This window comes from Rana temporaria, chromosome 6, assembly GCF_905171775.1.
Source record: "Rana temporaria chromosome 6, aRanTem1.1, whole genome shotgun sequence".
Taxonomy (NCBI): Eukaryota; Metazoa; Chordata; class Amphibia; order Anura; family Ranidae; genus Rana; species Rana temporaria.
The window spans coordinates 167,850,577-167,877,570 of record NC_053494.1 but is presented as its reverse complement, the minus strand read 5'-3'; the positions used below and the strand labels follow the sequence as shown (position 1 = coordinate 167,877,570).

At 46.3% G+C, this 26,994-nt stretch overlaps 1 protein-coding gene across 4 annotated transcripts in view; it reads right to left on the bottom strand.

Annotated features, from left to right (window-relative positions):
- TLK1 (tousled like kinase 1) overlaps positions 1-26,994 on the bottom strand; it is a 351,587-nt gene that overhangs the window by 110,779 nt on the left and 213,814 nt on the right. For 3 of the 4 annotated variants that reach the window (XM_040357767.1, XM_040357768.1, XM_040357766.1), the window contains one exon: positions 5,831-5,949. In XM_040357767.1, coding sequence (XP_040213701.1) covers positions 5,831-5,949 — 119 coding nt within the window. Of the gene's footprint in view, positions 1-5,830; positions 5,950-10,681; positions 10,833-26,994 lie in introns of those variants that run through there. The other variant, XM_040357769.1, reaches the window with a different exon arrangement.

Sequence of the window (26,994 nt, the reverse complement as noted above, 5' to 3'; positions counted from 1 at the left end):
GCTGGCCCTGGCCACGGCACACCTGCAATTCTCCCATGGCACAATTCTCCCATGGTTTGAGAAACACTGCTCTACATCAACGTTCTGCACTGCCCAGTTATGTGTTGTCAACTTGTCATGATTTGTATCTTTATCAAGGGAGCATATGATAAGGTGGCAATGAAAAAGTACAGCTGGGTGTCCTTCCCTAATAGGCATCTGAAAAAGGCTTTCATGGTAGAATCGCCAGGTATCATCAAACCCAACTTACTAAAGAGCAATTTCTAGCAAATACACAATTTGAATATATCAGACCTGGCATTAAACTGACTCAAACAAAGATTCAGTAGCGACAGTTTAATTTCAACACACTGATATTGTGGTGAGTGTCTTCATCACAGATAATGCACAGGGTAGCGATGAGTTGGCCAATATTTTGTTCTAATGGATCCATCGCTACCAGATAGTTATTAATTCACAAAACTGTGTGTGTGTGAACGAACTACAAGCCCCTTAGCGTCTGTTGGCTTGTAGTTCTCAATGAACTACCAAGGTGCTATGGGGTGCTGTGGTAGTTCATTAATTTATTCCTGCCAGTGTATCTGCCTGTTCCTACAGGATTTACAGCACACAGATACACCGACAAAACTAAAGGAGACCTGCATTGCACCAGAGATCCTCTGACTGCTGGTGCAATGCTTTACAGGCTCCAAAAGATGCATTTACTATTTTTTTCTAAAAGGTGAACTTACTTATACTTCAGGCTGGGTTCACACTATTGCAAATTGGATGCAGCTTTCTCTGCATCCAATTGGCATGTCAGGAGACTGTGACCGACTCTCTATAAAGCTGATTCACACATCTCCAGAGCGGCTCGGGTGCGAATTGCACAGGAGTCAGGTGCGTCTTTTGGTCCGTTTCAGCTCTGAATTCAGCCAAAAATTGGAGGCTGAAATCGGACCTGAACCAGTGAATGGAGACGCCCCAGACCCCTTGCCGTGAGCCGCTCCAAACTCTAGTGTAAACCCAGCCTCAGGACTACACACACAGGAGTAAAACAATTCTGAGTTTTTTACTGACCTCACATTAGATGCATTGTTGGCTATGGGAGTAAAGCTGAGTAAAGATCAGTAATACAGAATTTCGTACAGAGCAGTAAAACAAAAATAGAAAATTTTACATTTGAGTGCAGCAATTTATTCCTGCGTTTACACAAGTATAAGGCTGGATTCACACCTATGCAGTTTTAGTGCTTTTTGCAGATTTGCACTACAGTCCATTTTACATGGTTTCCTATGGAACACATTCTGTAGTGCAAATCTGCAAAATGCAAAAAGCACTAAAAATGCATAGGTGTGAATCCGGCCTAAGTGAGTATATTACATTACTGGCAACGAAGAAGAATTTTACTCATCTTTACGCTTTCACACATTTACTTTACTCGCCTAAACTCAAAATTACTCTTTTACACACAATTTTTGGCCCCTTGCACATGAACGTTAACGGTTCCTGAGTAATCAGTAAATTATGATGCTTGTGTGCAAGGAGCCCTAAGGGTTAGTTCACCAATGCCAGTTACACTTCCCCTTCTACATGCCGTACTTACTTCTAGGGCTGCTAAGCTGGGGATGGAAAATCCCCATTTCTCTCTCCACTCCAGCAGGACTTCCAGAATCGACCAGATTGATTCCGATCGGTCAGCATCAATGTGTTTAATTTCCCGGACTGCCAGAGTAGCTGTGGGGGCGCTGACAGCTCAGTATTCCCAGAAGTACAGTGGGAACCAAGGGATGGGGAGGGTGCCTGATGTTCGTTCACCTTTACATGTTTTCTATATAATATTATTAGTGATATGACCAATACCCGTTGAGAATTCCTGCAAGACTCATCACCTCCCCACCACTCCTGGCTGCTGCTTCATTTCTGGGGTAAATAATGTCCAGTGTTATCCAACCCACTTTCTGTGAGCCCAGGCTGTCAATAACATGGCTCCTGAGGGCAACCAGAATAAGGCTGGTACATTAATCTTTTTTTTATTCAACCAGCAAGTTGAACGAAAAAAAATGACCCGATACCCCCCATCTACACATTCAATGTGGATGGGGAGGGGGAATAAAAAAAAAATCACTCCTGCTGTGCTATTTTGTTTTAACAGAGGGGAGACTTCCCCACTGTCAGAATACACTGATCACTGCTGCTGGGCATAGTGGGTGGCACTGATTGTTCGGGAAAAACCCGTCAGGTTGGTTGTACAGAAGTCAATCAGTCCCTGCTGAACCAGCCGAATTTCGATCCATATATGGCCACCCTTACACTTTAAAGAATGACAAAAGCCTAGCTTTTCTAAACTGCGAGCAGACAGGCTCTTTATTGCAGAGGAGGCATGAAATGATAGAAACCCAACTGCCAGATTGAAGTCGTTTTTGGAATGTACACCACCAAGCTGCACAAGCGCAGCTCAGTCTACACTCAGTCACAGTTTCTGTGTGCCAGGATGACTGCACCTCTGGGGTGTCCAGAAGAGACGTCATCCTGTGCCAGCCAATGAACATAGCCGCAGCCTGGCACCCGCAAGAAGCTGGGTAGAAAATGCAGAGGAGGAATGTCAATCTGGCAGGCAAGTTTTGCTCCTCTGTGAGTCTAGCTATAACCCTCCCAATAACAAATGTAGCAGAGATTTGTAGAAGATGAACATTTCAACTGGAATTCTGGTATCTTTGTGTTCTTGAAAATAGTTATGCTCATGTTTTTTCAAGCTTGCATAAATAGAACCAATGAGCAAAGTGCCAGAGTCTCTTTAAAGCCCAACCCTCAACCCCCTTATACTCACCTCTCCCTTGACCCACCCACCAACACGTATGCCTAGTACACAAGAGCCAAATGTCGGGAGACACCGTCCCGTTCAATAAAAAATGTCCGACATTTAGCCCATTTGGCTGGCTTCTGTCAGGTGAGCATGCTGGAAAACCATCAGCTGACCGCTTCCGATCAGCGCTCTAAGCCAATGAAATTTAACACAATGGCTCTGTGGGGGAGATCGCGGTACCAATGTTGGATCGTTCGTAAAGTGGCTCCGACCGGAGCTGTCAGTATTTTTTCCTTCAACATAGTAACAAAAAAAAAAAAAAACAGCGTGTACCAGGATTTAATCTGGGTTGTATACTAGCAGAATTGTATTTAACATTTTTCATTGTAAGAAAATAGATTTGTTTTTCTAATCTTTAGCGCGTTCCATTCAATGTTTGATTTCAACCACAGGGACGAAAAAATGTGTAGGAGCAGGATGAAAAATATTTCTCAAATGAAAGAATTTCTATCAGTGTATGTAGTTTTTGTTACGAAAAGTCCATTCATTCCAAAAATCGAATGCCAAAGGCAAACAAGATCATTGAAATTACATTCAAATGTTCTAAAACTTTTTGTACAATTTTTGGTTTGAAAATCTACTAGTGTATACCCATCTTTAGCAATGTTTTCCCTTTCCCTATAGGGAAAGCAATGCACCCAAAGCCATGTACACTCAACAGAATTCTGGTGTGAAGATGGATACAGACTTCCCGGGGCACGAAGATTAGTAGATCCTGTTTAAAAACAAAATAAAAAAAAAACACAGGGATTGATTGCAAACCCAATCATTCAGATCAGGTTCTTCGAAAATGCCTGATTGACTGTTGCCCCTTTGAGGGTAGATAATATATGGGTTTTGCTCAAAACCATATTGTGTCACCTGATCCAGCCATAAACTGGACATATTCTGTTCCCCGTCTATGGGTAGTTTATGGATTTAAGCTGTGACAGTACTTGTCAGAGAGAATAAATATTGGCAGGTATCCCATCCTCTGCTCATCTTGCTGAAATATATCCCCATGAGTGGTTCCACTGCAAGCTAAAAATTTAGCGTATTTATTTAAACTTTATTACTTAATAAATAATAAATGAGAAATTCCAGGCAGCCATTGGAATCGGTGTGCTATAAAACTGTGCTTAAAGTGAATGTGTTCTTTTTTGCCCATGCAGTGAAAAGCAACAGGTTCAGTTTAATGCTAGCACCGCCAGCTGCAAATACCTACCTCTTTTCCGTCCTCGGCAAGAAAAGAAAACAAGCTTTGCGTAAGGTCCAAGTTGCATGTGAAAGCTTACATAGGGCTGAGGATGGGACTCCAGCACCCAATTTGAGAGAGATGGACTGCACAGCACAAGTGGTGTCATGTGGGAGGAAGGGGCAATGAATCACATGTTTTCCTATACTCAGAAGTACCGGATATGGTTGTTTGCTGTCAGCTGCTGAACAGAACAGTGAAGGTGTGCGACAAACCTCTTAGAACGGGCATTCCTTTACATCAGGCACAGCCACTTTAGTAGCCCCACATGAAGTAAAAAGCCTCATCAATGTACTGTAGCAAGGCTTCACTTTTCTTGCAGCCACTATAGTAGCTGGAACACGTTTACTCAAGTTATTAGTATATCCTTAAGTATGTTCTCAAGTAACATATACTTAAGTTATTAGTATATCCCTGTATGTATGTCATGCTTCAGTTTTCTTATGTTTTTATCAGAGCCAGAAAATTCACTCAGGTATCCAGTAGTATGAGCAATAAGATTATGTTCCAATTAACCTAAGGCCCCTTTCACACAGGCCAGCCAATCAGGCCCACCTGTCAGTTCTTTAGGTGAACTTGATCGGACCCTCATGTCTCTTCTACGGAGCAGTGGATGTCAGCGGACACTTGTCCACCGATACCCACAGCCATCCGATCCGGTCTGCCAAAATCCAGGCAGATGGTGGACCTATTCCCCATCTGCCATTTCCATCCGATTGCCTCATATAGGAGTGCAGGACTGTGTCCGTGTCCACTCCGCATAACACACGGACCTGTCTTCCGCCTGATCAGCGGAGAAATCCCCCATTGAGCAAGCGGATTCTGCTTCACAGAGGCACCCGTGTGAAAGGGGCCCAAAACTCACTAGCCCACCCCCCCAGCCAGGTACCCCTAACCTAACCCAAAATTTCCCCACCTATATACTTGCCTACATGCCTCTCAATAACAGCAGAAGCATCATCCAGTCTTTATCCTAGAGCCAAAATCATTTCAGGTACAGGTTAAGCCTGTGTAGTAACTCCCCATAGGCTTGAACGGGACCATAACTAGCATTTCTAGGGCTGGGACTACTGCCCCATTAAAGTCTATGGGGAGTTACTACACAGACATAACCAGTGCTAGAGAAGGCCCAAGTGCTAGAGAAGGCCTGCTACCATGAAGAGGCAAGTAAGCATCTGGGAAGGCAATACTGTTAGATAAATTTAGTGAGCTAGGAGAACAATCTAGAGGATTGTAAATTAAACATGAACTACTTGTTTAATTTCTGTGTTTAAAGGAAGCACCAAAAATGAGTTACAATTTTTTTAATAACTATGCCAGTTATTGGCACCCAATTTGTAATGGATGCATTCACTGTGTGCAACAGATAAACATTTCAGATACATTTACCTTTTGTTCAGACACTGAAGAATCCATTACATGATACTGCAGTGTCATTACTGCTCCCTAGGGAGGTGGAGGCCTGAATAGTTAATCTCAAAATGGCTGTTATGTATAGAGACAGGTGTGCTTTTAGCTCCATAAAGCAGGAAGCGGGGGTTTCTCTTATGCCATGTATCCTTTGAATCATCATTTCAGTCCTTCACAGCAAGTCAAGCCTACAGTTGGGGTGCAGCTGTCTAAAACAGTCAGTCTTACAGTACACCTGTTGCCTTCAGCCAGGAGAGGCAGCAATCTTCTTACTTCAACTAAATACTTATAGGAAAGTAGCCTACTGGGGCAATACCATCAACATAAAAACTTCCACTCACTTTTGCTCCAACGCTACAACTTCCGGTGCTTCCAGTACTGCCACTGACACCTCCTGTAAATCTGGCCTCCAGCAACTCCTGCCGTCTGGGGTCCAAGCTTTGGAGTTCATCCATGACACCTACAAAAAACAATACACAGACATCAGACTGTGGCACTGTCAGGTAGCTTAAGCTTTAGGATTTTGTTTCATTATTTAATCAAATGATGAGGAAACAAATATATGAGATAGATCATGTGACAGATGGCAGCTAAAATTGTAGACCTTTCTAGGCGTTCACAAAAAAAAAAAACTAAATTGATTCTTTGCAAATGCATGACCAAAAATCCCCAGTCATGGAACAACTCTACATTAATTATAAAAAAAAAAAATGTCAACTGACAACAATAGCCGATTGTAAGGACCCATGATCAAGCAGATGCAATAGTTGGATAGCAATACAATACGTGATAGGTCAAAGTGTTAAGCTGGCCATCGATGGATCATTTTTCTTTCCTGCGACCACAGATTGCAGGGGAATCCCACCCCCATCAACACAATCAGTGATTATTGCTAGTGGCTATGATAGCCATTGGCAATAATTGCATGTAAAATCCGAAAGGTGATTGATCAACCTGGGTACATTCAGCCTGCCCATACATGGTTTGAACCTCAGCCGGTCACTCCTGAACCGGCCAAGATTTGAACAGTCTACGGCTGGCATTAAAAAGTCACTGGAAAATGTTAAATATAAAATGGTGACGTCAAATTATAGCATCTGCATTTCTCCAGTCACAGGTTTCTTTAAAACTACATCTAGTTTTGGATAGAGTAAGAAAACGTTAGACCCCCTATCAAGCTCTCATCACTGTCTTTGTCCCTGATAGGGAGGATTCACCCTCTCTGTCCGCACCAATGATCATTTTCACTGGGAAAGAAAGTGATGGGAAAAATTTGCCACCACTACAGGAATAGAGGCAAAATCTTCCAATGGGGACATTTTTTTTGCAAGGAAATTTTCGCTTTGTAGAATTTTCACTCACTTCCATTTGAGGCAACAGGACAGGAAATGAAGGAAAATCTCCACAATGAAACAAAGATGGAAAAGAACACCTGACATGGGTCTTAACTATTCACTTCTCCATCCAAAATGTAAAAAAAATATGTGGCTGTAGATATGCTTTTAAGATCATAAAAAATAAATCCATAATCAGCTTGCAGAATTCTGTAATGGAAGCTGGCATTTGATTGGTTGATCTGGAGTACTGCACACCATCAGTACATAATGAAGTCCCCTGGGATGGTTTGCTGTAACACTAAAGAGAAAAGCAATTAATGGTACGGAAAATATGACCGGCTTATCCACTGTCACCAGGCTAGAAACTTACAAGTCATTCAACATTTTGATTAATTTCCTATCTACTGCAAGAACAGCACATCATTCCCTTTGTGCCGACACTGCACCAAAAACATGTCATTCTTAGGACCACCATACACGTTACAATCCAAATGTATTTTTACCAAAAACAATGGAATATGAGGATATCTACCCTATCTATCCAATCCATTTGTATCTTGCACTACATAGTTGCTGATAGATAGAATAGTGGCCATACACAGTGCACAAAAACTGATTCAGTAAAATTATCAAAACTCAGAGGGATAGCGCAGTCTCCAGAAGTGGGGAATGGGTACCTGTCAAAAACAGGTACCCACTCCCACCCTAAAAGGTGCAAAATGTGGCACTGGAGGAGGGGGAGGACACAGATAAGCAGAAGTTCTGCTTTAATTTGCCTGCGGCCCACATTTTTTTTTCTCCACCACAACCGACCAATTTGGGTTAACAAAAACGTTGTCCCTTATGCCATTTTGTCTTGCTCACTCAATGTGTAATTTGATTGTTTCGTTACATCAGACATCGATCTCTCAGTTTTAATCGCACCGTGTATGGCCACCATAAACCAGATTGTACAATCATATTGTAACATGTGTGGTGCACCTTAGAACTCTTGCATACTGATGCTTAAAAAATGCAATTTTTATTTCTACGGATCTTAATGCAGACCATTGTTTTTAATAGGCATGTACACACTTGTGCTGCTTACAGATTAATAAAAAATCTATGCTGTTGGTCAGTATTATAAGAGCTTATGCCACACGCCAAAAAGCAAAAATAATTTATAAGCGTGTGTACACACAAATGTGTATAATTACTATACACATTTTAAAGCGGAGGTCTGCCTAAAAAAATATTAAAAGCCAGCTGCTACAAATACTGCAGCTGCTGACTTTTAATATATAGACACTTACCTGTCCAGGGCGCCCGCGATGTCGGCAGCGGAAAACGATTAGTTGCTTGGCTCTCGGCTGCCCCCGCCGCCATCCTCAGTGAGGGAATCAGGAAGTGAAGCCTTGCGGCTTCACTTCCTGGTTCCCTACTGCACATGTGCGAGTCGTGCTGAGCGTCCTCACTGGTCCCTGCTGTCTTCTGAGACCTGTGTGTCTCCCAGAAGACAGTGGGGGAGGACGGTGTAGGAGCAGGAAGTGGTGTAGGTCACTGCAGTGATCTATGCCAGGAAGTGGGAGCAAATACCTGTATTACACAGGTATCTGCTCCCTCCTGCCCCCTGAAAGGTGCCAAATGCGACACCAGAGTGGAAGTTCCAATTTTGGGTGGAACTCCACTTTAAAGTGGGAGTAAGCTCCCATGTGTGATTTTTACCTACAGGTAAGCCTCTAATAACTTACCTATAGGTACAGTAAATATCTCCTAAACGTGCACCGTTTAGTAGATAGTTATTTAGATGCAGCCATGCCGTAAGCAGAGACTGCTGTGTGCATGCTCGGTAGTGACATCTTTGCCAGCTCGGCCAGGTAGCTGAAGCCTGTGAACCTGGAAAAAAGATGGAGGGCTTCATTTTCAGCTAAATCTGTCATAATGTGCGAGAATGCAATGTATACTCGCACATTATGACTGAAAAGGTGTTCCGGCAGCCCCCCCGAAAAATGAAAAGTCAGCAGTTACAAATAATGTAGCTGCTGACTTTTAATATTAGGACACTTACCTGTTCAGGGTTCCTGCGATGTCGGCACCCCAGTCGATTTCGGATGGGCTGTCGGGTGCTGCCGCCTCCATTCCTGGTAAGGGAAACTGTCAGAGAAGCCTTTTGTCTTCACAGCCAATTCCCTACATGAGTTCCCATGCATGAAGCAAGCTGCGCTTTCTAATTGGCCCTGCGGTGGAGGAAGGAGAAGGAGGGCCAAAACTCAGAGGGATGGCGCCGTCTCCAGAAGTGGGGAATGGGTACCTGTCAAAAACGGGTATCCATTCCCCCCCCTAGAAGGTGCCAAATGTGGCACTGGAGGAGACAGATACGTGGAAGTTCCACTTTAATTTGCCCAAGGCCCAATTTTTTTTCTCTTTGATGCAGTTTACTACCGCTTTAAAGTCCGGTTCACATTCCTCTGCAAATCCTATGCAACTGAATCCCACCAAAAACAGTGCCTGCATTACATTGGATTGCACAATACTACGGTACCACAGTGGTGCAGGCAAAACGCACTGCATTTGTGATCTGCGCTTTGAATGTCATTAGAATTGTATTGACACCTGCGGCAGATCGCACACGGTGCTGGAAACGCACACGAAATGCAGGTTTCCAGCACCACTTTCTGGTGTGAACGATCCCTTGCGCAGGAACTCTGTTCACACCTCTGTATTGCATGGAAGCACCTTACAACTTGATTCCCAAAGCCGACGCACCAGGATGTCATACTTATTCAGGGCCTTGTTCACATCATGGTGCAGAGACGTCAGTTTTTCTGCACACGTGCTGCAAGGGCACCAAAAAACAAACAATGGTTCTCTATATGCCCTGTTCACACCACACATATTCCTTTTTTTTTTTCTGCGCAGGAATCTGTATGCAGTTTTTTGCACGTGAAAAAAACCGAACTGACACATTGGTGTGACTAAGGCACATAACTGACGTTCATGAAAACCGAGGATGTCTCTGCACGTGAAATCTGCGCAGTTTCCCCATCAATTTTCATGCACATTTGGTGGGAGCGAGCACTAAAAAACAAAAAATAAAAGTAATTTTTTTCTGTCGAATACAAAATTTACAAATGACAGTGAAATGGTGAAAACAAAAGATCCTTCGTGTGTGAGAGCTTTGTGAATTGAGACGATTTTGTTCGATAAACATCCACCCGGGGCAGCCGCGGTACTGTGGCACCGGGGCCGCCGCGGTAATGGAATCCTTCAGTAACATTTACCATACATTCAATGCTAATAAGAAAATACATCAAACATTAACGTGCTGAAGAAACACAAGATGACAGATGGATCGGAATGTTCCTAAAAGTTTAACAAGATGAGGCAGAAATTGTAAGATTCTAAACAGATCATTTTGAATCCTGAGAGATCGCTAACTGACAAAAGAGACACAAACAGTTGTGCAGTGCAGGACACCAACTGACATTTTCTGAGCCATCCCATGAACTGAGTACACCGCCCATCTCTGCCATCACAGCCATTCGCTGCATCGCACTTCGGTAGCCAATGGGCAGCGAATCGCAGTGGGCGGAGACTGCGGTGTAGGAGGGTATACCTGCAGACCTGTAATTAGGGGTACTAGCCCTTTAAGCATGGCCTAGCCTGCCAGTCAGTGCAGGTCACAGTCAATGTGACAGATTGTCCTGGGCACCCCAGGGGGGGGCTGACCCCCGAGCACCGGGCCCCTGGACATTTCACCCACTACACCAGCACAGTGCATTGCCATCTTGCAAGAAAAAAAAAAAAAAAAGTGTCAAATGCAAACTTCAGACTCCCCCCCCAATAGTCAGTGAGAGCTCAGCTCCCGGCACCCACCGTTCACATCGATGCCCAGCCACAAGAGCATAGGTGCACCGAGCACTACATACACACGGCGCTTTATCCCTGCCGGTCCTCAACGGTACTCAGTACCGGCACCTCTCGGGGACTCACCATACGGGACCGCGCATGCGCCGGCAAGTCTCGCGTCTCCACCAATTACGGGTGACGCGAGACTTCCCCGCGCCTGCGCATAACTCACCCACCAGAATGTTGGCATCTCCTGTAGACAGTGCGCGCTCCCGCGAGGATGCTGATTACAATGCGCGCGTCACGCTCTTCTCCATCTTTTTTTTTTTTTCTCCTCACTTGGCCGTATTGCAGAATGCTACTGAATAGTGCTGGGTGGCACACAGGCATGCTCACATCAGTCACAACACACCAGGAGCTGTACTAGGAGTTTATTTATACATTGCTGACTTCACACTTCCACACATTTAACACTCCTATTTATACAGGACAAAACTTTATTTAACACTCCTATTCTGAGCACTACTCGCAGACACCGCTTTATTTATGAAGCAAAACTAAAATTAAAAATGCTGTTTTTTTATAGAGAGGGATTAGAACACCTGTCAGGTTTTTATTGCCGTCTCTGACCCCTGGGTTGGTTAGGGTCAGACTTGTGCAGGTCATGAAAATCGCACACATTCCCGGACAAATCGTGCTGCTTGTTAGTAGATGCACGGGACAGGGGCCATTAATTGTTATACGGCATGTTTTCGGGGGCGCAGGCACAGTGCAGTTCCATGTGGCAACGTTTTTAAAACAGGGTCAGCCCCAGTTCACAGCAGAATGGGGTGCAGGAAACCCACGATCCCTGTGCGTTTTCCACACCCACCTTCAAAGCATACTGCCCTTGTGATTTGCAATATTAATGGCACCCCAAATGCAGGACACAAACCGTGCTTTTGCTTGTGCCAGATCACATCGTACTAAAGTACCATCCAATCCGGTTGCAGTACATTTCCAAAACTACTTTTGTGCGATTTGAGCCCGTTAAGTCCGCTTTACACTATGAATCGCCACATTAAGTACTGGCACCTAAAATGCAGCAAAATAGCGCATGAGGTAAATCGGTTTTGAAATTTCAATCCACTAAGAATTTTGCGTAAAATACCAAGGGCCGGATTCAGTAAGAATTTACGCCGGCGTATCTATAGATACGCCGCGTAAATTCAAAGCTGCACCGGCATATCTTCTTTCTATATTCAGAAAGCAAGATACGCCGAAATTAGGCTAAGATCCGACAGGCGTAAGTCTCTTACACCGTCGTATCTTAGGGTGCATATTTACGCTGGCCGCTAGGTGGCGCTTCCGTCGTTTTCAGCGTAGAATATGCAAATGACCTACATACGCCGATTCACAAACGTACGTGCGCCCGGCGGATTTTTTTTACATCGTTTGCATAAGGCTTTTCTGGCGCAACGTTGCTCCTGCTTCTATGAGGCGTACGCAATGTTAAGCATGGACGTCGTTCCCACGTCGAATTTTGATTTTTTTTACGCCGTTTGCGTAAGTCGTTCGCGAATAGGGCTGGACGTAATTTACGTTCACGCCGAAAGCAATGACGATTTGCCAACGTCATTTGGAGCATGCGCACTGGGATACGTCCACTGACGGCGCATGCTCCGTTCGTCAAAAACGTGGGGTCACTACTATTTTACATAGTACACGCCTCCAACTAGCCTATTTTGAATTAGGCGGGCTTACGCCGGCCCAGTTACACTGCGCCAGCGCAAGTTCTATGTGAATACACAACTTGCTGCTCAAACTTACGGCGGCGTAGTGTATCTGAGATACGCTACGCCCGCCTAAAGATAGGCGATTCTCTCTGAATCTACCCCCAAGTGCGGTATTTGATTTAGTTGTAATTAGCACATTATTTAATGCAGTAACTTACTGCATTAATAATGGTTGCGAAGCAGGCAGGAATTTGTCAAAAACAGCCTGGGGGTCAGGGAACTCCACACTGTTTCTTGACAAAGAGCTGGATGATAAGAAGTAGGCCTGGAAGCTGGCCGCTGCATCCTTAACCCCTTCCATACAGGGCATTTTCACCTCCTTCCTGCCCAGACCAATTTTTAGTTTTCAGCGCTGTTGCATTTTGAATGACAATTGCGCGGTCATGCAACACTGTACCCAAATTAAATCTTTTATGTTTTTTCCCCCACAAATAGAGCTTTCGTTTGGTGGTATTTGATCATCTCTGCGGTTTTTATTTTTTGCGCTATAAACAAAAGAAGAGCGACAATTTTTTTTAAAAACACAATATTTTTTACTTTTTTATTTAATAAATTTCAATTTTTTTAAAAAAAATACATTTTTTTCCTCAATTTAGACCGATACGTATTCTTTCACATATTTTTGTAAAAAAAGAAAAAAAAAATCGCAATAATCGTATATTGAATGATTTGCGCAAAAGTTATAGCGTCTACAAAATAGGTGATAGATTTATGGCATTTATTTACTAGAAATGGCGGCGATCTGCAATCTTTTTTATTGTGACCGTGACATTGCGGCTGACACATCGGACACTTTTGACATGTTTTTGGGACCATTCACATTTATACAGCGATCAGTGCTATAAATATGCACAGATTACTGTGTAAATGTGACTGGCAAGGAAGGGGTTAACGCTAGGGGGCACTGAAGGGGTTAAAATGTTCCCTAAAGTGTATTCTAACTGTAGGGGGGAGGGGACTCACAAGGGGAGGAGACCAATGTGTGTTCCTCTAATCTGGGAACACAGCATCAGTCTCCTTACCTTTGACAGGAGGTGGATCTGGGTGTTTACACACCCAGATCCACACTCCTGCCGTGATCACCTGAAATTGCGTGTGCCCGGCGGCAACCACGGCCGCCGGGTCACGCGCGCGCGCTCCCTAGATCGCCGGGAACAAAGGACGTCATATGACGTCCACCCGGATCGAGGGAGGGTTCCTGCCGGCGTCATTTTACAATGGCCCGGTAAGGAAGGGGTTAACAATTAAAGGGGTTGTAAAGGTTTGTTTTTTATTTTCTAAATAGGTTCCTTTAAGCTAGTGCATTGTTGGTTCACTTACCTTTTCCTTCAATTTCCCTTCTCAATGTTTTCTTTTCTTTGTCTAAATTTCTCACTTCCTGTTTCTCCTCAGTAAGCTTGCCCCCATCACTCGAGCCGTTCTGGCTGGGGGTTAGTCAGCCAGAACAGCTTACTGAGGAGGAACAGGAAGTGAGAAATTCAGACAAAGAAAAAACATTTAGAAGGGAAATCGATGGAAAAAGGTAAGTGAACCAACAATGCATTAGCTTAAAGGAACCTATTTAGAAAATAAAAAACAAACCTTTACAACCCCTTCAAGGATGTGCTCAGGCGTGTTCGCAAATCCACGTGCCCGTGCCCACGCTTGCCAGGAAGCTGACACTCCACAATGCTAATCACAGGCAGTGAGACATTGAGTAATGTGATTAGTGCTGCGGAGTGTTAGCTTCCTGGCGGGCACAGGCACATGGACTTGCGAACACGCCTGACCCAGAAAGTTGGCAAAGGCAGGAGCATCATTTTATTATTTTTTGAGTCCAGCAGGCATGGCTTGATCAACGATGGGGACACTATTTTTTTTAACAAAGGAATCGTCAAACTTTGTGTGTTTTTATTGCTTTGTGACACTTTTTGGTGACTGGGTAGGAGTACAATGTACCCGATACTCATTTACATGGGAGCCCCCTTCTTAAAGGGGGTTTCCAGATTCTGATTAGCCCCCTGTCTGCACAACCACTGACAGGGATGGACTGGCCATTGGGACTACTGAGAGTTTCCCGGTGGGCCGATGACTCAGTGGGCCGGCTTCAGTGACAGCGGACCGCCACCCCCCTCCACTCCTCTGTCTCTCCCTTCCTGCAGCGCTCAACTCCTCTCCCTGCCCACAGCGCTCACCTGGGGGGAACAACGAAGCAGGGGGAGGACCAGACGAGCAGGGGGGACGACAGAGGAGCATGGGGGAGGGGACAGACAGCTGACTCAACAGCTATGGCCTGGGAGTTTCTCACTTCTGCCTAATCTGGTCCCATAAGGGGGGCACCAAACTGATTCTTTGCCCCGGGTGAAATAATGTCTAGCTTCCCCACTGGTACTGCCTATAAAAGAGTACCAGTACCAGTCGTTCTACTCTAATAAAGTGGCCGGGGGGGAGGGTGCGGGAGTTGTCCGGCCACCGCAGGAGAAACCTGTCAAAGTGGGCCAGTCTGGATGAAGTCCAGGGCCAAATTTTTGTCCCAGTCCAGCCCTGACCACTGGCCACGGTTATCTCTTATGTTGAGGGCAGGATTGGGGGGGACTTAATTTACAGCATACAATCATTTATGTAAATGAGTAACATAATACCCTTATCACATGCGGTAAAGCTTAGTGAATTGACCCCCATGAATCAAAATCACATGCAATTCACTGCAGTGCAATTTTAGCCCATTCATTTTGAATGGGCATTTTGGGTGCCATTGAATGGGCTCAGGTCGCACTGCATAGCACCAGAGCAGTGCATGCATTTCTTTTGCTAACGCACTGCAACAGGATCACATGGTAGTTTTGTATTGTGCGATCCAATGCAGGCAGGCCTTTGCAACCTGCATTTAGGGGTGTGATTAATATTGCACTGACACCTGTAGCAGATCACAAGGGCAGTGCGTTTTGGATTCAGTGCAGAAAACACGCACAAATCATGGGCTTCCCAAACCGTGTTCTAGTGTGAACTAGGTCTCAAAATGAATGGGTTCAAATCGCACCGCATTGAGTCACATATGAATTGCACAGGAATGCAATGGCAGCCAGTCAGTCACCCTTTGCAGGGACACTGATGTAAGGGGGAGTGAGGACCCCAAGGTAAGTCTGTGGTGTAAAGGGGAACATTGATGTAAGGGGGTCTACGTACACTGCGTCTCCCCTCAACTCAGAGCTCCCAGAATCCCTCCTTACATGAGAGTGCCTTGAGTCCTTTGTGCAAGGGGAAACTCTGTAGACTCTCATGCAAGGAGGAACTCTGCAAACTCTGACGTTGGGGGGGGGGCTCTGGTGAGATCCCCTTACCTTATAGTTCCCCTTTACACCATAGTCCAGTGTTTATCTTTAAATCAGGGTCCGCAGGGCTCCAATTTCCACTGTAAGGGGAAACCCTGCAGACCTCGATCTAAAGGGGGGGAACTCTGCGGACCCAGACGTAAAGGGGTGGGGAACTCTGCAGACCCCGACGTAAAGGGGAGGGGAACGCTGCAGACCCCGACGTAAAGGGGAGGGGAACGCTGCAGACCCCGACGTAAAGGGGAGGAGAACGCCGCAGACCCCGATGTAAAGGGGAGGGGAACGCTGCAGACCCCAGCATAAAGGGGAAGGGAACGCCGCAGACCCCGACGTTAAGGGGAGGGGAACGCTGCAGACCCCGACGTAAAGGGGAGGCAAACGCTGCAGACCCCAATGTAAAGGGGAGGGGAACGCTGCAGACCCCAACGTAAAGGGGAGGGGAACGCTGCAGACCCCAACGTAAAGGGAAGGGGAACGCTGCAGATCCCAACGTAAAGGGAAGGGGAACGCTGCAGACCACAACATAAAGGGGAGGGGAACGCTGCAGACCCCAACGTAAAGGGGAAGGGAACGCTGCAGACCCCAACGTAAGGGGGTAATGCTGGAGAGACTCTGATTTAAGGTTGAACTCTATGGAATCTGATGTAAGAGGGAACACTGGGAATTGTAATGTAAGGAGAGACACTTGGAACCCTGATGTATAGGGGTTTTTTTTATATAAGAGGGGACTTTGATGTGAACAGAGGGTTTCTCCTGACTGCTGAACTCTATATGTTATTTTGTATGTTAGTTACTCCTGACCTCTGCACTCTTTACATTATGTTGTGTATTAAATAGTCCTGAGCAAGGTGTTCATTGTCTCAACAGTTGCAGGTTTAAGCAAAGCTTTTCTTTAGGGTAGATTCGGTCAGACAAAATTATATCCTTTTTGTATGCATAAAAGTATATATAATGGAAACATTTAATAAAAAATAAAAAAAATTATCCTTTGTCCTGAGGTTTATTTGTGTCTGAGGCTTTCAGTTATGATACAGTAATTAGCAATATTTTGTGGGTACAAGGACTGTTATATGTGTAAAATGAATATAGTGACTAGACTCGCATTCTGTTTAATGAGCCCCCTTTAAATCCCTCCCGCTGTTAGGCAAAATCTGGCCATGCATACTGTTTCGCTGTCGCAGGCTATGCACACCACAGTATTTATTTTCCTGTTTTATCCCAGGGTGCCCAGGTCTTTCATTATCCTAGTCGTACTCACATTTTTGTCACTCTATTTTGAGCTTTAAATTATAAAGCTAGGCAGATTACTTGTTATGAGTATTAGTGATTACATACTGTTTAACCACTTGTGGACTACCCACTGGAATTGTATTGTGGATGGGCAGCCAGGCAAAGTGGCGTACCTGTACATCGCTGCCAACTTCTGAGTTTAGGGCCCATGCTTGCACGCCCCCCGCTTATCACCTGCAGTGATTTACACAGCAGGAGCCTGTCAGCAACTCCCGGCCAATGATTCACAAATAGGAAATGCTGATCGGCTATGTACAAGCACAACCCAGAGCTCTGTGCAGAGGGAATGGTCTCTCAGTCTTCCTGCCGAAGGCTTGATCTGCAGCAGACAGCAAGTCCAGCCTATAATGCCAAGGCTGCCAGCTCAGAACCCGTCTTAACTGACATAACAGCCACCAAAAGGACCACTTTCTGAGAAAGTGTCAACAAGGGAACTTCCCTAATGTTCTGAAACAGTGGTTCAGAGGCACCTAGAGGTCATGGTGTTAAGCCATTGACTGTAAAGCAAAATGACCTATAGGACCTTGCGACAGCAGGTCCTCTCGTAGCGGTTGACGCCAAGGTGCGTCTGCTATTCAAATCCCCACGGAGGTAGTAGAGGACGGACCGGAGGGGCCACATGCCGAACCCCCTGTACAAATGTTCTCACTAGAGAGCGAGTCGCAAGGGGTCGCTGAGAGAAAACACCCAGGGTAGATATCTGCCCCTTAACTGTGCTTAAAGCAAGCTTTTTGGTCCACCCCACTCTGTAAAAACAGCAGGACTCTGGACACTATACAAGTGGCGTATACTAGATCGGCGTACCAAGGGCGCCAAGGCCAATCCAGAGCAATTAGGATCATAGGAATCCCCTCTGCCTCCACTCTGCGAAGCAGAAGAGGCAGGAGCTTTAGAGGAGGGAAGGCATAGATTAGCCGGTACTGACTCCACGGCACCACTAACGCATCTGTTGCGTCCGCCCATGGGACTCCTGACCTGGCCAAAAACCTCAATACCTTCCGATTGAGTCGAGACACCAGGAGATCTACGTCTGGCGTGCCCCATCTTGGGCAAAAGAGCTGAAATACCTCCGGCTGCAGAGACCATTTTCCTTGGTCCAGCATCTGGCGACTCAGGTAGTCCGCCTGCCAGTTTTCCACACCAGGAATGTATATGGCCGACAGGGCCGGTATATGCTCCTTTCTGCCCACCTTAGGATGTGAGCGACTTCTGATGCTGCAGCCGAGCTTCTTGTTCCTCCTTTATGGTTGACATATGCCACCGCTGTGGCGTTGTCCGACTGGATCCTGACTGGACGCCCTCATAGCATCTGAGACCATGTGGAGAGGCACAACCTGAAGTTCCAGGCCCTTGATCGGCAAATGGGAATCCTCTGGAGACCAGTGATCTTGGGTCGACTGAACCCCCCCCCCAGACTTGCCCCCCCCCAACCGGTAAGGCTGGCGTCCGTCGTGATGACAATCCAGTGATAAGGAAGGAACGACTTCCCGGACAGAAGTGCCGGTGAGGTCAGCCACCACACAAGGGAGGCCCTGACCAAGTGGCTCACCCTGATTTCATAAACCAGGGATGATGGGCGCTTGTCCTATCTGGACAGAATTTCCTTTCCTTTGTGTGAGATTGCGCCTATGGTACCGCCTTGAAGGAGGCCACCATGAGGCCCGGGACTCGCATGCAAAAGCGGAGTGACGACTCTTCTGGGATGTCAACTACCGCACCACAGCCCGAAGGGTCTGCAACTTTTCCACAGGGAAGAAAACCTTTGCCTCTGAGGAGTCCAGAATCAATCCCAAATATACTAGGCGTTGAGTCGGTACCATTACTGACTTCTGAATGTTCAGTAGCCACCCAAAGTATCTGAGGGTCTGACCCGTTATAGACACGCTCAACTCTAATTCTGAGGCTGAAGCGGCCCTCAGAAGCAGGTTGTCCAAAGTAGCCCACGATAACGATGCCACGTTGTCTTAGTAGGGCAAGCACCCTGGTGAACACCCTTGGTGCCGATGCCAGGCCAAAAGGCGAGAGCCACAAATTGATAGTGGTCTTCCCCGACCGCAAAGCGCAGAAGTCTCTGCTGCTTTGTGCATATGGGGACATGTAAATAGGCATCCCTGATGTCCAAGGATGCCAGAAAGTCCCCCGGCTGGCGGGCAGTGACGACAGAGCGAACCAATTACATACGGAATCTTTGTACCTTCGCAAAGCTATTGAGGGGCCTGAGGTCCAGAATTGGGCGAACGCCCTCCTTCTTTGGTACTATGAACAGATTGGAGTAAAACCCCTGAAACCGATCCTGTATTGGGACAGGAATAACCACCCCGTGTTTCAGCAGGTCTTGAACTGCCCCAAATAGGGCTTCCCGACGAGTCGGTTGTAGCTTGCGGTTGGAGGGAAAAAAATCTGTTAGGTGGGGCAAGATAGAAGTTCTATCTTGTACCCTTTAGACACTACTTTGCAAACCCACCAGTCGGGGACCTGAGATGTCCACCAGGTCGCAAAGACGTCCCCCCACCCAAGAGATGGGTGGGGGCAAACCTTCATGCGGACGTAGCTTTGTCTGCAGGTTTGTTGAGTTTGCGAAACTAGGGACGTCTCAGTCCCTGAGCAGGTGCTTTATCGGCCTGTGGTCTTTTACCTGCCGTACTGGGCGGACGAGAAAACTAAATTGTTTGCGGTAAGAAGGGCCCTTGCCTACGGCGTGGCTCCTTCCCCTTTTTGGACTGTGGGAGCAGTGTGCTCTTACCACCTGTAGCATCTTTAATTATGTCATCCAAGGAAGTTCCAAAAAGTCTGTCGCCCTTAAAGGGCAAGTCCATCAGGGCTTTCTTGGAAGATTGGTTGGTGGACCAAATCTTAACCAAAGTAGACGGCGTAACACCACCGCCTAACCTGAAGCTCTGGCCAGCAGAGGAATAGTGTCCAAGGCTTATTCACAAATAAGTTTTAGGCCTTGTACTAGTAGGTCAGCTAGGGCTACCTCGTTTGAGGAAGCCTGACGCTTGTAACCCATAGAGCAGCATCTTTGCCCCTTCCGTGAGTGTCTCAGACACCAGGGCCCCAACTATGGTTGGGCATACCGTCAAACACACTACCGTGTACAGGTTGCGGGTGATCGCCTCAGCCTTCTCGTCCGCAAGGTTTTTAAATGCGGGAGCCCCCTCCTCTGGTATGGTGGAGCTTATTTAATCTGGACACAGGAGGGTCCACTATCGGGGGCAAGGTCCATCTTTTCAAGAAACTCTTCAAGAGGGTTCTTGGTCCACATCTTCAGATACCTTAGGGCCAGGGTCATGAGTGCTAGCTGGACCCAACAACGCATCTGAGTTGTCCTCAGCAGATGGCGGGGGGGAGGGGGCGCTTTCTAGCCCCCATTCTCCCACGCGCTGCTTCCACCTTGGCTACGAAGGCATCTAGGATTGCTTCATAGCGTCCACCGATAAATTGGGTTCAGGGGCATTAATTGCCAGCTCAGCGAACGCTCTCCCTACAAAAAGATGGGCGCCAGTGAGAAAATAAATACAGTATGGACACCAACATGGGCGCCGACAGCATTGAGCAGGACACACAGAAAAGCAGAATCTCTTATGCAGCTTTCTACATTGTGTAAGTAGAAATACAGCATGGACACACCAAACATGGCCGCCAACAGCATGGAGCAAGACACAAAGGAAAGCATTATCTCTTATGCAGCTTTATACATTGTGCAAGTAAATACAGCATGGATATACCAAACATGACCGCCGACAGCATGGAGCAGGACACACAGGTAAACAAAATCTCTTATGCAGCTTTATACACTGATTTAGTGACTTATGATTCCCCAAGTGAAGCTCCCCAGAGGAACTCCTGCCCAGCAGCTAGCTCAGAGAGCCTAGGAGGAGGATGGGGATGGGGGAGAGGGGAGAAGGGGGAGAAGGCCCTTTACTCGCCTCTCCAAGGATGCCCAGCTGTATCTTCTTGCTAAAGCAAGGTAGTAGCCAATTACCCTTCCTGTGGGTTTATGCTGGAAGCATCCTGGACAGCACATCTACTGCATTGTAATGGAGGTGGCTGTCGGCCAGGCTACTGCGACTCGGCCCTGTAGACCGGTCCGATGCAAGCGCTGAACCGAATAGCTCACCGGCCACCCGTAGAGCGACGGACATGTCGTGGACGACCCAGTGGGCAGCTATGGTCGGCACACGCTCGATGGCCGAAACTGGGAAGAATACAAGGATCTGGGATCCAGCCTGTCACCCAGTCGGCAGTTGATCGAAGATCGCAGGAAAAACTTAAATAAAAAATCCAAAAAATTAACCCAAACTAAAAGCCTCAAAGCCTTGGGCCTGAAGGGCGCCATGTCTTCTCCTAGACTAGGCAGAAAAAAAACTGAACTGCTTGGTGCAGGCTGAGAGGATATAGTCAGTGGGACCTCACCCTTGGCGGGGCGTTTCAGCTTTAAAGTTGTGAACACTTTCTGCCTAGTCACTCCTAAAGATAGGCTATCCCACTATGTCAAGATTAAGGCTGTGTCCATCCATGAACGAAAGAGAAAAAAGGTTCAGTAACTGCCAGAGCCTGGAGCTCACCGACTCTCCTTGCCGATGTAATGGCAACTAAAAAAAATTGTCTTAAGAACTACATTTTTTAAGGATGTATCGTGTAAGGGTTCAAACAGGGCTCCCGTGAGACCCTGCAAAACAATAGACAAGTCCCAACTGGGAAAAACTTTGAGGGCTACCGGCCTATTTCATGCGAGTGCCCTAAAAAATCTTGAAATTAAAGTTTCTCTGGACAGAGATTTTTCAAAGTAAACTGATAGAGCTGCCACCTGAGTTTTCAGGGTGCTGGCTGACATCCTTTTTCCATTCCTTCATGGAGAAATTCTAAGACTGATATTACACTCTTGACTTTTAAGCTTTTGGACGTACACCAACAATTGAACTTCCTCCAAACCTTCAGGTAAATGGCAATAGTTACCTCCTTTCTACTAGAGAGTAGGGTCTTTACTAGTTTAGTTTATCGGACAGTCCTTTGGCTTTTAGGAGGTCTATCTCAGAAACCAAGCAGTTAGGTGTAGCCAGTCTGCTTCTGGATGGTTCAAAGACCCCGGGTTTGTAGGTCCTTCCTGGACGGCAGTTTCCATGGAGGCTTTGCTGCCAGATTTAGAAGTGTCGCAAACCAAGGCCTTTTTGGCCAATAGGGAGTGACCAGTATCATATTGGTGTTCTCTTCCTTGAACTTCCTTAGGACCAAAAGGTATCAATGGAAAGGGGAATAAGTCGTAACACAGCTGGTAATGCCATGGGCATGCTAAAGCATCTATGCCTACAGCCTGGTCCCCTCGGTGGAGAGAGAAGAAGCTCCGAACCTTCGAATTTTGCTGGCTGGCAAACAGGTCTACTTGAGGTTGCCCCTATGTTTCGGAGATTATCGGGAAAACCTCTTGGTTCAGACTCCACTCTGCCTCTACCACACTTCTGCTTAGCAGGTCTGCTAGCAGATTCTGGGATCCCTTTAGATGGACTGCTGATAAAGAGATCACATTTAACTCCGACAATAGTTAACTGGCTAGTTCCAGGAGGCCCCTGCTCCTGGTTCCCTCTTGCTTGAGCACGTAAGCTACTGTGGTCGGGTTGTCCAAAAGAACCTGTACATGATGTCCCTTTACCGCTTGTTGAAAAGCAAGGAGACCCAGAAAGATGGCTTTTAGTTCCCGCCAGTGTGATGAGTTTCTTGCTTCCGCTTTGGACCAAGTCCCTTGTGCGGTTTGACCATCCAGGTGGGCTTTCCAACCCCAAGAACTTGCGTCTGTTAGACGTTGGTCTAGAGGAAAGACCCAGGAAAGACCCTTTGTCAGATTGTTTGGATCCCTTCACCATCAGAGTGCCTGTTTTACATTTGAGGTTAGCGTGAAACGTTTTTCTAGAGACTTCTGGTGCGACCAAACTTGTAAGATGTTCATCTGGAGGGGTCTGGAATGCAATCTGGCCCACTGCACAGCTGGGATCAAAGCCGTGAGAAATCACAACACTGCCATGGCTGATCGAATTGAAATTTAAAGATTCGTCTGAATCTGACTCACCCAGGAGGGACATTTCCTTTGGCTTGGTGGGTTTAAATGCTTAGCTTTTCCTAACATTTTTTCCTGAAACGAGAAAAACATTAAACTCACTTAAGGGTGGAATTGTGTCAGGGACCTTAAGTGCATTAAAACCACCACCAGACGAAAAAAGGAAAATGTCCCTAGCAGTGTAACCAATAGCAACCACCCCCTCCATATTGCAGGGTCAGAATGAAGTAAACATCTGACCAAGCAGCTACAGGCTCCCTGCAGGGAGTATCCACCAAACAAAACAACCAAACATAAGCCCATAAGGATCAGAATAAAGGTACCACTGTACTCCTCTTACCTGGGCCTGACTGATGCTTGCGGCGCCTGCTTCCGCCATTGCTGTCAGTCTCTTCTCCATCCTGGCAGAGAACACAGCGGGGTGCTGAGAAAAAAAAAATCCCAGGTTTTTAAATGCTCCCCGTTTCTGCTGTCATACACGAGGCCAGGAACCGGAAGCGCCGGTTAAAGGACCTGTCCCCTGGTCTCTGCTTTCCAGGCGCTTGGAACCATGAGCGCCATGCCCCCACAGGAAGCTGCGTCACCGGGCATGAAGTCACCCACCAGCCAGGACCCGGAACCGACATGCGGGACACGCCGCTGACCAACAGCAGCCTCCGCCCGGCCACCGGAGCCATGCCTGCGGATCCTGGGTACATAGACGCCGCACCTCCTGTAGGTCCTTTGCATCCCCTGTGCTGGAGAGACTGGGGACTCCAGAACACCGCCCGCTTTAGGTGGGGTGGGGGGGGGGGGCTGGGATAGTCACTAAACAAGCAAAGAAAAAAGGTAAGCCTATATTCTCCAACATTGGAGAGAGCGCAACTCCCTGGTTCCAGCATGCGCTTCCACCATGGCAGAGGAAACGCAAAAACTGAAGCCATGGTGGAAGAGGAGGATTAAAAGGCTGCATGTGTTTCCTGGAAAAAAGGCAGAGCTGTGCTCTCTCCAAAGTTGTCCTGAAAGGCGATTTGCGAAAAAAATAATTCTTTGCTTGTTATAATGCCACGTACACACCATCACTTTATGTGATAAAAAAAAACTAAGTTTTTAAAAACGTCAATTAAAATGACCGTGTGGGGAAACCGTCGTTTTATGTTTTGTGAAAAACGACAAAAAAAAAATTTGAAGCATGCTTCAATTTTTGTGTCGTTTTTCAAAACGTTGTTTTTTGTGTCATAAAAAATGACCGTGTGTAGGCTAAAATGACGTTTAAAACAATATTTTTAAACCCGAGCATGCTCAGAAGCAAGTTATGAAGCGAGCTTCAATGGAAAAGAGTGCTGAACGTAACTGCGCTTTGCTAGAGCATTTTGAAAAAACGATGGTGTGTAGGCAACGTCGTTTTTGAAAATGAAGTTTCAAAAACGTAGTTTTTTTACTTCACAAAAAATGTCGTTTTTTTCCATCAAAAAAAATGACCGTCTGTACGCCGCATAACAAAAAAAAAAAATGATCCTTCACCGACGGGCACTGATGTGGCTGCACTTATGGGAACTGATGAGGAGGCACCGATATGTAGAATTTTTGGGCACCGATAGGCACTGATGAGGAGCTGACAGGCAATACCGATTGGCATCTGGAGGGCACTGACAGGCATTACTGATGGGGCACCGATTGGCATTATGAGCACTGACTGGTGTATTTGACGGGGCACATACTGGCAGCTATTGGGCACTGACTGGCAGCTGATTATCAGCACAGCCCCCATCAGATGTGCCAATCAGCACAGACCCCCCCCCCCTCCCTCTGACAGGGAGAGCCGCCGATTGGATCTCTCGGTCAGCGCAAACTGAGGAAAGTCGTTTACTGGCACTTCCTGGTTCATGCGATGATCAGCTGTGATTGGTCACAGCAGATCACATGGTAAGGAGCCTTCATTAGAGGCATGTTATCCTGCTGGATGTCATACAACGCCCAGTCAGGATAACAAAACCACTTCCCAGCTGTTAATCTGCTATAGGCCTGGTGGGAAGTGGTTAAAAGATAAAAAATGCATTTTATATACAATTATACAGATCAGACCAAAATGAGGGCCAAATGAGGGACAGTCCCTCGAAATCAGGAGCTATGCATGGCCATTACCTTGGGTGCATTCAGATACAGTCTACCTGGGAACATACACTCCTCCAGATTGACATCCACCCATCAAAAAATCAATATAATGACGAGCCACAAAGAACAATGTCCAGAGCTGCCAAGCAACGTCCAGAGTTTTGGAGAGAGAGGCTGGGTTTACACTGGTACAACACGACAGCCGTCTTACTTTGGATTCGACTTGTGTTTGGTATGAATCTTGAGGGGGAACGCCAAGCCAAATTTTAAATAAAAAAACAGCTTGGGTTCCCCCCTCCAAGAGCATACCAGGCCCTTGGGTCTGGTATGGATTTTTAGGGGAACCCCCTACGCAGAAAAAACAGCATGGGGGTCCCCCCAAGATCCATAGCAGACCCTTATCTGATCACGCAGCCCAGCAAGTCCCCATGTTGATGACAAGGGCCTCTTCCAGACAACCCTGGCAGGTGGTTGTCAGGGTCTGCGGGCGAGGGGCTTATCGGAATCCGGGAGCCCCCCTTTAATAAGGGGGCCCCCAGAGCCCAGCCCCTTACCCAATGTGAATGAGTATGGGGTTCATCGTACCCCTACCCATTCACCTGGGGGGAAAAAGTGTCAATTAAAAAAAACACACTAGACAGGTTTTTAAAGTAATTTATTAGGCAGCTCCGGGGGTCTTCTTCCGACTTCGGGGGTCTTTTCCGACTTCGCAGACCAGTTAAGACGGCTCCCATAGGGAAACATTGATTTTAACAAGTCATGCGACATGGGCTCCCAATGGCATTTTTCACACCAGTGTGAACCCGGCTTAAGAATGCTGACTCCAGGTGGAAATGGTCAGAGAATCCAGGTGAAGATGGTCAGAGAATCCAGGTGAAGATGGTCAGAGAATCCAGGTGAAGATGGTCAGAGAATCCAGGTGATGCTAGCATGAGAGGGGACCCCTGTGGCATCTTGTATAGCCTTCAAAGGACAGACTTGAACCATAACTTGTGGTCTGAGGCTTCTAGGCTGCCTGAGTTTACTATACTGTGCTGTCGTCCAGTTTAAGCACTCCAATAGGAGTTCCAGGGCCCCAATGCCGACAGCCTGTATTGAAGACCCTACTGGCCAGTAGTGGCCGACATAGGGCCTCTTCTCTTGTTTATAGATAGGTCAAATATATAAAACCTTTGGCCTTTTGTGATATAAATGTTGTACCTGAACTAGTGTTATGTCATTCACTGCTATTTTACTGCCTTAACGTATATATTTTGTTCCTGCAGAGTCTATTGTTTGCTTTAAAATGTGTATGTTGGTGAGTTGTAGGTCAGTTTTGAGCAGTTCATAACTGGGGCAAGACAGAAGGACCCATCAATCCAAAGGCTCCTCGGGGAATAGTGCTACATATAATTTTGTGTGGCAATGAAGTATCCCAAGTTTCTGAAAGTGATGTTTTTTTAAAGGAAATGGTGAAGGAATTCCATCCCTTAGTTTGTTTTTCTCAATAAAATAGCTTAGCTGAAAGAAAAGTGTAGGAGCTTGATCCAATGAAAAGGAAAAAACTATTGGCTGTGTATAAAATGCTTTTTCTGTTCAAAACATGTATGGTGTGCATGCTTGTTTCTGCAATTTTCAAAAAGTAAGCCATGGACACAAATCACCTCCATTTTCTTGTCTCTATGACAACCAAAGGGAATAAAAACAAGTTGTGGTTGAAGTTATTAAAATGAGAAATGTGAGTGAATCTAGATACTAAGACAAAAATAATTAAACTTTCAGGCCGCCCCTCATATTTGTGAATGCCATTAGTAGTTATTTAACATGGAGCTAGCTTAA